At 35.9% G+C, this 11,427-nt stretch overlaps 1 protein-coding gene across 1 annotated transcript in view; it reads left to right on the top strand.

The window, feature by feature from the left end:
• Positions 1 to 1,926: 1,926 nt before the first annotated feature.
• Positions 1,927 to 11,427, top strand: part of TRAPPC3L (trafficking protein particle complex 3 like) — a 37,500-nt gene continuing 27,999 nt past the window's right edge. Inside the window, exons 1-3 of the mRNA XM_029945598.1 lie at positions 1,927 to 1,968; positions 5,517 to 5,614; positions 8,402 to 8,501. Of these exons, the coding sequence (XP_029801458.1) occupies positions 1,927 to 1,968; positions 5,517 to 5,614; positions 8,402 to 8,501 (240 nt within the window). The remainder of the gene's footprint in view (positions 1,969 to 5,516; positions 5,615 to 8,401; positions 8,502 to 11,427) is intronic.

The following is an 11,427-nucleotide window of genomic DNA, read 5'->3' as shown; positions in this document are numbered from 1 at the left end:
GGCTGGCACTGCTTCCTTAAGCCCTATAGTCCCGGGCCAAAGGCACAGGAGAGAGGGAGAGGTCTATCAGTCTGGAGGAGAAGCTGGCTTTTCCTAATGCATTCCCATGGTGGCCCTGATGTCACCATACCACAGCCATTAGATTTTAGTGAAGTTGATCCCGTATCACCACTCTCCACCCACCTAGTACACAGGGCTTTTCTCGGTTATTCTCAGAACTCAAAACTACCCCCACAGTAGGCTCAGCAACATTCTCTCATCACACCCTAGTGGCTTTTGTGAGTCTGCCTCTAAAACATTTCGCTCTAACATAATGAGAGTGTGTGCAATAGAAAAAAATTTTGATTTGGAGTCAGCAAATGTAGCCCAAATCCCTCTTTGTTGCCTACCGCCCAGCCAACTTTGAACAAATTTCTCAACATGACTTTTAGATTCTTATCCTATAAAATGTTAATGATTACAGTACTGACTACTTCACAGATGGTCATTGAATGAACATGAGATCAAACGAAAACTGTGTTATAAATCGTAAACTTTATATAAATATAAGGTGTCATGAATCTGTCATTGAAAAGTACCCCCCCACACACACACACCACCACCCAGCAAAACTGACTTTTCCTGAGAATAGAGTCATGGAACATAGGCCATAATGGAAATACCATAAATATTGTAAAATTCCATTCAAAATGCTCACGTACAAGAAAAATCTATAGTAATTAGTGTTTATATGGTGCATTATAATGTGTTTTATAGCACACATTATCTCTTTGATTCTCACAATTGTTCTTGTAAGGTGGTCATTATTATTGCCATTTTGCAAATGTGGAAACTGAGCCATCAAGCAATAAAATGGCTTGTCCAAGTTCGCACAGCCAGTAAATGGTAGCAATGCAGCTTAGCCTGAGCCGTCCAAATTCTCCTAAGCTCCTTCAACTACTCCACACTCTTTCAAAGTAGTGAGTAGTCTGCCCCTGTATAAAAAGAATTTTCTAGAACACTTAGGGCCAATTGACTCAGATGGTAAAGATGGGAAAAGTAGGAAACTACTTTCTTAAAATGAGTTTTATGCTTCTATTTTTGGAACAGTTTTGATTCTCCACACCCTGCAGTTGTCAAGATAAGGGAGTTTCTTGTTTTAACTTTAAATGTCTATACTCCTGCATAAATAAAGAGAGACTTCAATTGCTAACATCTCAGAGACAATCAAAAGCAAGCTAAGAGCTTGCTTTCTCTGCCAAAATCATTATACATTATTAAACTGTAAAACACTCATTATGAGCAACAGTTTTATAAAAAAAAAATACCAATACCCTAAATCTATCATTCCTTAAAACTGCTGCTTATGAAAACAAAAGTACTAGATATATTTGAATTTTGTAATCACACAAGATGGGGTTTGTGATACTCATTAGAGTCGTTGATTACATCTGAACCCAGGATGTAGTATGTACAGATTGCTGATCCTGTCTCAAATTCACACAACAATCAATACAAAGACTGAATAATGCTAACATTTAGATTTATCTTGTATTGTGAAGGTTTCTGTTTGTGATCTTAGAACAATGCCTTGGCATGAGAGCAAAACACCACTTTTATACTCCCTTGGGCTAAAGAATTTTCAGTAGCTGGTACTTCTGGTCTGACTTCCCATTATCAGCTTTTATGCCTCTAGATTACAACATGTCCTCACAAGTGAAGCAGTTATTTGATCGGTGGCAAGGGATGTGCCTACAAGACGGTCCTGATCGTGATGGTTTTCCTCTTCAGTTCACCAAAGAGCAACAGCAGTGGAGTGCAGAAGTAGCACTATTGTCTCGAAGCAAGAAGGAACTTGCAAAAACAAAAGGACGGAGATTGACCCACCTGTAAGATAAAAGCCAACGAAAAGAAATCGAAGATCAAATTCTTCATCTCTCAAGCATTATGTCTCGCCCTGCACACAGAAGACCAGAATACCGTAAAATAGTAAGATCTTTTTTATAAACATATTCTCAGAAAGGGTTTTCTTCTATTTCAAAGAAAACATATTCTTGAGGGATTTCTGGTTTATTTTAAAAAGTGACACTATAGACTTTTTTCAGTGCAAGCAAGAGAGTGTTTAGTGGGTTGGATCATAAATGATACCTCTGGGAATAGTACGGTGATCTCTAACACTCTATAACAGAATCGATTCTTTATGCATATTTTAGGGTTTTCCTTTCTGACTAATTAGATCTATAAAGTGCCAAATGTATCTTTTGTCTGTCACATAAAATATGAAAAGATTAAGCAATTCTTAGTTTTTCATACTTCTATTCTTTGTATTTCATACTTTGTGAACTGGCAAGTGAAATGTATATAAAATGGTTGATTACATGTTAAATTAACAGGAATAGGTCAGCAAAAAATACTCAGTATTAAAAGATTATTGCTTTTGAAAATATATTTCCTTGTCTTAAATGTAAGTATCTATTATTATAATTTTGTATGTGCTACTATCCTTTCTGTATATTCCAAGCTCAGAGTTATTTTCAAAACTTATTTATTTAGAGATTATATTTGGAAAAATATTCTTCTATAGTCTTCTCATTAGGCACTTAGAAGTTACAGAAGTGAAAATTTATCATTACACTTAAAACTCTTTCAATAATTTCAGGAAACTGATGAACATTGAATAAAATTAAGGAATCTCAGTTATGGGTACTTGGAATTAATGATTAACTGGCACACACCAGTTAGGAATGCCTACAGATGCCCCCTCTGGCATTATTGGGTCCTGATTGATTTTCCTATGGGGCTCTGAAATACTAACAGATATTGTAGATTTCATACTGCACCTAAATCACTTCATTTATATATCAGCTAAAACACACTTTTATCCTGATATCTACAAAACCTTAAATAACTAATGGTGTTCTATTTTTCATATGTGAAAATGACTGTCTTTATTGTTTTATAAACTGTGAAGACAAATTTTATGTTGGCCTTTTCTGTGATCGGTAGTATAGATTTCAGACCCTCCTAGAGACGTAGTTCAAGGTTCCGCCTTTTACAAGGAAGCAGAATGGAGAAAACTGGCCCTCACGGGTATTGAACTTGAAACCCAGCTCCAAGTACAGTATAGTTAGTACTCACCCATCAGAATAAGAGAGAAAAAGAAAGAAGAAAATGACATGATTTCAGGTTGGTCATAATTATAAATGAGCACAATTTACATATCAATAGGGTCTAATTTTATTTCCTTTTATCTCTTCTTCAAATTCTGTTTTATTGCAGGGGGCAACAAATACATTATCAGTCTTTCTGTCTCTCTTTACTTCACTGATGCTCATTTTCATGCTGTGGTATTACCACATAGCAGTAATTTATTTTCTGTGGTGGCTTCTTATGTTAAGAAGGTATTTCATATATAATTTACAGACATTTCTTGTCATGGATTATTCGATTTTTAGAATTAAATAAGAACAGAATAAAAATTGAATACATTGTGACCCTTCAGTGATTTTGTTTAACAATATTTTTGTTAAAATCACTTGCTTTGCATTTCTTCTTTTCTACTAGAAATATTAATGGACTTACTGTTTTCTTATATCTGACTCATATATATTAGTTCTTTTTTTTTAATTTATTTTTGAGAGACAGAGAGAGACAGCACAAGCAGGGGAGGGTCAGAGAGAGAGGGAGACACAGAATCTGTAACTGGCTTCAGGCTCTGAGCTAGCTCTCAGCACAGAGCCCGATAAGGGGCTCAAACCCACGAACCGCGAGATCATGACCTGAGCCGAAGCCGGTCATGTCAGCTGAGCCATCCAGGCGCCCCTATATATTAGTTCTTGATGTAATGTCAATTAATGTATCTGATGTATATTCTGCAGACACTTAGGACATTTTAATTTATGTTTTCAACATAAATCATGTCTACATATGGACACAACTTTTCACTATAACTATTTAGATTCTATCCATTTGAAACTTAGTTATAACAAATATTCTGTCCTTTCTTTTAATACTTATTTTTAGAAAGAAAAAGAGGAGACAGAGCAGGGGAAAGGCACAGAGAGGAAGACACAGAATCCAAAGCAGGCTCTGGGCTCTATGCTGTCAGCACAGAACCCAATGTGGGACTTGAACCCATGAACAGCAAGGTGATGACCTGAGCCGAATTCGGATGCTTACCCTACTGAGCCAGCCACCCAGGCGCCCCCTAATATTCTGTCTTATTAAAGAAACATTTCTTATGATATAAATCCATGCATAAGGAAATGGGCTCTGGTGGTATTGGGCAAATTTTGGAAGTGTTTGGAACAAAATTGTATCATATTTAATAGAAGCCACTTTGTTGAATAAGCAATTTTATTGATTTGTAGAGCCATTTCTGCCTGTGCCTTAAAAAAAAAAAAAAAAGAATGTATCTTATCAGTTCTTATCTTACCCTCCATGTTAGACTACCCAAGATACCTAGGTCTAGAGGTAAAGACACCTCTTCTATCCTATAATTCACATTTAGCTTTTCATGAAATACAAGATTATGGACAAAGTAAGATTATTTTCAACAGCAGCTCTCCTCCCTACCTCCCTCTCTCACCCACCTCTACTTTAGGTCTTTTGTGCGCCTCTGAAATAATTGCTATGTCAGAGTAGAGCCTGCAGTCTTGGGCTCCTTCCCGGCTCTGCCAGCTGTGGCTAGTTGAGCAAGACACTCATTTCCTGGGGCCCCATTCCCTCCTCTGTCGGACTGAGAGCTTGGAATAAATTATCTCTAATATCTCTATTCCTTACTTAGATTGTATTCAAGAGCAGAAGCAAAACTGAGGCCTTTTTTAAATGGACTGAGTTTTGTGCGCTCTGTTTCCCCTATTTTCTACCTATCTATACTAAACCAAACCTAATTATTCTTAGTTATAGTTCTCATATTTAGTTCCTTCTGAAAATAGGACATATTTTGGAGATCTATAAGGAAACTACACATTCTTCTTTTTTCACTAAGTATAAAGAAAACAACATCTCACAAATTTGCTGCTCTGTTTGCGTTCATCCTGATGGTCTCCTTGGCAGATCTGGAACCCATTAGGGATTGTGCAGACTCATGAGAAGTCTTACCCAATTAAGTATTCCTTCCAACTGAAACGTGGGCGGCCAATACCAAAGCCCATTCCAGAACAACAGAAATTTATATTAGCAATTACTTTTTTAAAAACTTCCTTCATGAAAGTTATATACTGTAAACAATAGATGCATAGATGTATACAGTTATGTACTGTAAACATCGATGCATATGCTGTAAACAAAGGATGCATTTCCTGTTAAGAAATTGATTTTATTTTATAGCTCTTTTTTTTATTAGAAATGTATCCAAATATGGATACAATTTGCTCTCAAAAGTCAAAATTGTTGCAATAATTAGAAGGAGGGTAGAAAAAAATGAACAGGTGATCTCAAAGGCTGCTTCTACTGGAAAATTTTGTTTAAAAAAATTGAGTAGCTGGTCATCCATAGCTTTGCCTGTAAAGTAAAATGAATCCTTTTTTCTCTAGAACAAAGATCTCTTTGTCCTCACCTATGGAGCTCTGGTTGCCCAACTGTGTAAAGATTATGAAAAAGATGAAGATGTGAATAACTATTTAGATAAAATGTAAGTAGAAATCTTATATTCTCATGGAATGTACATTGTTTCTTAGCATCCTCTGCATTTTGTCCATCTCTAACGACTTTGCTTGCTCTGCTTTCCCAGCTCTTTTATTTCAACAAATCACATCTTAAAGCTGAATATAATTTCTGACAACTGCCATTTGGGTTGTCGTAAAGTATAAAGTAACAGGAAGGAAACTTTTCTCTATAAAAATCAAGCATGGAACATTTTCTTTTTAGTTAGAAATCATTTTGTTGCTAGTCACTTATAAGCAAAGGTATGATAAAACTGAGATTGTTCTTTCAACAACGTGATGGATCGTCAAATTTGATTCTTTTCATAAGTCTTTTGTTCTAATAAAACTCCACCTAACATATAAATATGTGCTTACATAAGTATAGACCATGTATGGAAAGACATGCAAAAAATTAATGGTGATTGCCTGAGAGAAGTTGGAGACAGGGATTATGGGCAGAAGAGAGACTTGCTTTTTCATATGTAGTGTTTTCATTGTTTGAGTGCTCTTACCGTCATTATGCTTTACTTAAAAATATGTTAAAGGGAGAAACCCACTTCCTCCTTTTAAAATAAAGTCCATTCTCCTTGTCTTCATTAATGGAGATTCCGTCTGCACAAATTCAGCCTTTAATTTTCTCAGAATAATTATAAGGCCATCAGATTATTGCTCAATAATAAAATATCTGTCAACGTTTTTGGAACTTCTTAATTATGGATCCTAGAAATGACTCTAACTGGGCAGTTACTGGAAAACCTGTACTAATTAGATTTAGTTAGAAGGTTGAAGGGGAAATCTAGCCTAGTTGAGCATTTTAGGGCCTCTAAAAAGGGTTCATTGTGTTTTGAGATGGAAAGGTGAAAAAAGACAACATAAAGGAAAACTTGAAAGATTTTTTCTTTTGAAACCTAGTTTCCTCCCTTTCCTTGCTTATTCTTTTTCTTTTGTAAAGCTCTTTTTCATTTTCTTGAGTTTATTTTGGTTCATTTTCATTTCCTCTTAATTAGTCAGAAGATAATGTGTCTGGAATAGTGAGAGTTGCTTAATCTATTTTACATTTAGGTCATACTTCAATATGTGACACAGTATTTCTAGAGTATATATAATTTTATATAGCTTATTTAAGTTTACATTGTTTTGTGGGACAGATTAGAAAATGAAGAAACTCATTTATATGACTAAAAACATATCTTGATTAGCTACTTGGGTACACAGTTTAACAGATGATGAATGAAATATTAAAGATTAAATTCTGAGAAGCTACAGAAAGGCATTGCCTGAAGAAAAGCAATACTACTTTACAGAAACATACCCTTGATCAAAGCAAGGTGTGTGTGTGTGTGTGTGTGTGTGTGTGTGTATGGATGTGTGTGTTATATGTGTGTATGTGTAGAGTGTGTATATATGTGTGTGGTGTGTATATACATGCATATGTATAGTGTGTATATATATATACATACATATGTGTGTATGTGTGTGTTTAGACATATGTATTGTGTATATATACACATACTATGCTGACTGTAACATTTTGACTTTCTATCACTTCTAACTGTCCAAGGCTGTGGATATGCATAAAAATTAAAAAACACTGGAAATTTTTTAAAACCCAGTACAACCATTTCTGTTAAGTACACATTCTGTTCTTCAAAACCTTTCTTAGTGTGAACTTTCTAGCTAGAATCACAAAACCGTTTTCTCAGAAGGCAAGTAAGCCAAGTTGAATATTTCTATCTATTGAGAAATATAGAGTATCTTATAGATTTAGTGAACTAATGAGCACACTGACATTAAATCTGTCTCCCCCAAGCACCCAGTTACCAAGTATCCCCCCCAACTTTTAGACTCTATGGAAGACATTCCCTCTATATGCCATGCTGTCTTTATCTTGGTAGGCCTTCTGTTATTTCTGCATTTGAATCATTTCACTTGTCTATGTACATGTGGTTGTGAAATTAAAAGGCCAATTTGGGGCCAGTTGGTTATTAAAAGCACCCTATTCCTTCTTATTTCCACCATTAAGGTCATATTTCCTCAGCTAGATAGACAATTCTCAGATCTATCTTGTCTATCATGGCCTCTCAATAAAATGCTTTCAAACTGTACTTGTACTGCCCAGTCTATTCACCGTAGGGCAGAGCTATCATATAATATAAATACTTTCTCCCAAGTCCCATAGATTCAGTTTTCCTAGAATGAAAAATGAATTTTCTAAACATTTTTTCCCTTTTCGCTAAACTTCAGAGTTCTAACTGTAGAAACCTATGCTGGCAACAAAAATTGATTTTCCTATTCCCTTCTCCCTCTCCTTCTGGAGTCCATCCTCAATATGCCTGTCCTCTTACCATGATGACTGTGCTACGAGAAGATTGAGCATCCAGGTACCACACATAGCAGACAACAAGTTAGCTAGACCGGCGTTGTTTCCATCAACAGCTCATGATGAGAAAGTTAGTTGCCAGTAAGAAACATTAGGCTACAAACACCAACTTCCCTTAACTTTAGTCTACACTGCCAAATCTGGGCCAGCCATACCTCCTCAGGCTTCTCTGCTTATAGGAAACTAGTTAATATTTCCCAGGTAATTGCTTTGTGCTTCCGTGATCTGTAAGACAAATCAGGAGCCTACTACTAAATAGCCATTAGACTCGTCCAGTTTGCTTTACTTTGTTATTCGTTTATGTAAGCACTAAACCGATGACTCCTTTCTTAAACATTGATAGAGTTCACCTCTCAAATATTATTTTCAGACCACACTCTTTTCTTGACCACAGGGGATACGGCATTGGAACACGGCTGGTGGAAGATTTTTTGGCTCGATCTTGTGTAAGAAGATGCCACAGTTATTCAGAAATTACAGACATAATTGCCCAGGTAAGTGCATTTTTAGCTCTCTCAATATGTTTTGAAAAGCTTTGATTTGTCCTCAGTTCTGTGGTTTTCTTCCCTGATTAGATAGGTTCTATCTGTATTCATCATTAGGTGCTAAGAGATTCTGATCGAAAAGAATTTTATTTTGGCACAGGGATAAAGCTATTGTGGACAGAGTTAAAGGCTTTTAGTCATTTAAGTGTCTATAGATTTTTCTGAACACGTGGCGTGTGCAGAGTGTATGTCCCACCCCGGGAAAAGTGTTTTGAGAGGTAAACAGAAAGGGAATGTAATAGGGCAACCTCATCACAGGCACGCCCCAAACCAATTCCTTTGTGTAATCATTTTAGTGCATGGAGGAGATAGTCTGTGGCTGTCTCAGAGAATACTGTTCTATTTCCAATGTTTTCCCAAGAGAAAATAAAATTTCCTGTAGATGTATGTGCTCTGAGAACCTTCGCAGCCCTGATACATGAGAGACAACTTGGAATCATTCAAGACTAGCTCAAATCTCTTAGATATGAGATGATATTGGGAAATGCATCCTTAGGCAGAATCCCTTTAATCTGGACGCCTATGGTTATTAACTTAGGGTTGTTCATTTGTAGGAGACCTGGAAAGTATACCTGGGTATCAGATATTTGTAAGATTCAGGGATACCACCTCCAGGTTTTCACAACGGACCTGTGAAGTCAGCCTCATTCTTTTCTCTCTCAATCCTTGACATTACTATACATTGTCATACTGACTCTTCACATGAGTGGCAATAATAGTGTTACATAGTGCTTTGTGATTGTAAATGCAGTTTTACATGTTTTTTGTCTTTCACCCTTACGTTACCCCTGTGAAGTATCCCTCCTACTCTAAGGAGTTATTCCCATTTTCCAGATAAGGAAACTGAGTTCCAGAAAGAATATGACAAATATTGATGTTAGTATATATTTTAAAAGTATGCTTCCAATAACACAATCCAAATGAAAGATTTTTCCCACTTCTTGTTGTAATTACTCTCATTATTTTATGGCTAATGATAATGTGGTTGAAACTGAAACCCAGACCTTCTAGTCTCAGTGTGGGGAGTTTACCAAACAACTAAACAGGTTTAAAAATTCCCTTTCCATGTTTGCAGAATATAAGTAAAGTAATAAAGCAGTCATTTGAAAAATAAAATAACTTTTCACTAGGCCAAATTTATAGGCAATACTACAAAAATCCTAGGTGTTTTAGTGAAAATATTTGTACTCTATAAATGTAGATGGTTATGTTCTAGTTCTGTAAAAATACCATTGGAAGTTTGATGAGGATTGCTTTGAATGAATGGATTGCTTTGGATAGTATGGACCTTTTAACATATTGAATCTCCCAATCTATGGACGTGGGGTGTCATTCCATTTGTGTTTTGCTTGATGTCTTTCATCAATGTTCTGTAGTTTTCACTATACAACCCTTTCACCTTCTTCAGTTTATTCCTGGGTATTTTATCCTTTTTCTGCTGCAATTGCAAATGGGATTGTTTTCTTAACTTCTTTTCTGGAGAGTTCATTGTTAGTATATAGAAACACAACTAATTTTTATGTTGGTTTTATATCCTGCAACTTTGCTGAAATCATTTCTTAGTTCTAATAGCTTTTTTGGTGGAATAGTTAGGGGTTTCTCACTATTAAGATTGATTGTATCATCTGTGAAAAGAGATAATTTTACCTGTTTCTTTCCAATTTGTATGCCTTTTCTTTCTTTTTCTAGCCTAACTACTCTTGCTAGGACTTCCAGCACTAAGTTGAGTAGAAATGGTCAGAGGAGGCATCCTTATCTTGTTCCTGATCTTAGTGGAAAAGCTTTTCATTTTCTACCATTGAGTATGATAATGGGGAAAGAATTGTCTTTTCAATAAATGGTGCGGAGAAAACTCGCCATCCACATGCTAAAGAATGGAATTAGACCCTTACACCATACATAAAAATGAACTCAAATGGATTAAAATGTAAACCTAAAACCCAAAACCATAAAACTCCTAGAACAAAACAGGGGGAAAGTTTCATGACATTGGTCTTGGCATGATTTTATGAATAGGACATCAAAAAGCACAAGCACCAAAACAGAATAGAAATTTTAACACGGAGGAAGGAGCAGAACATAGTTACTCGCCCGCTGATGCTTTGCTTATAATTAGCAGCTTTCATCAAAAGGTCTGGCCTTCAATAGCATTATGTCATTAATCCTTGTAAACTCTCCTGAGGGGAGCCAGGTGCCAAATGTTACAGAGTCAGTTTTAGGAGTGGAGCAAGGTCAGAAGAAACTTACCACATCAAACTGAAAAGCTTCTGCACAGTAAATGATCAACAGAGTGAAAAGGCAACTTATGGAATAAAAGAAAATATTTGCGAACCAAATATCTAATAAGGAATTAAGGTCCAAAATACATAAGGAACTCCTGTGACTCTAGTTTAAGAAACTAATAACTGAATTAAGAAATAAGCTAGGAACTAGACTAGACATTTCTCCAAAAAAAGACATTCAAATGGCCAGCAGATATATGTAAAAATGCGCAAAGTCACTTACCATCAGGGAAATGCAAATCAAAACCACACTATCACCTCACATCTCATATATTTATTTATATTGATATTCATATTTATATGCAATAAGTTTTGGTGAAACTTAAACTTTCCACTGTGGAAAACAGTTTGAAAGTTCCTCAAAAATTAAAAATAGAATTGCCCTAAGGCCGGCCAGTCCCACTCCCAGGGATTTGTCCCCCCCAAAATTGAAACCAGGATCTTGAGAATATTTTAGCACCCTTATATTCATTACATCACTATTCACAATAGCCAAGATGTGGGGGGAAAACCTAAAAGGCATTTGAAAGATGACTAGAGAAACAAAATGTGGCATATACATACAATGGCGTACTACCCAGTCTTTAAAAAAA

The sequence above is a fragment of the Suricata suricatta genome, chromosome 7, assembly GCF_006229205.1.
Source record: "Suricata suricatta isolate VVHF042 chromosome 7, meerkat_22Aug2017_6uvM2_HiC, whole genome shotgun sequence".
Lineage (NCBI taxonomy): Eukaryota > Metazoa > Chordata > Mammalia > Carnivora > Herpestidae > Suricata > Suricata suricatta.
The sequence above is the reverse complement of the archived record's forward strand: the minus strand, read 5'-3'. Positions and strand labels throughout refer to the sequence as shown.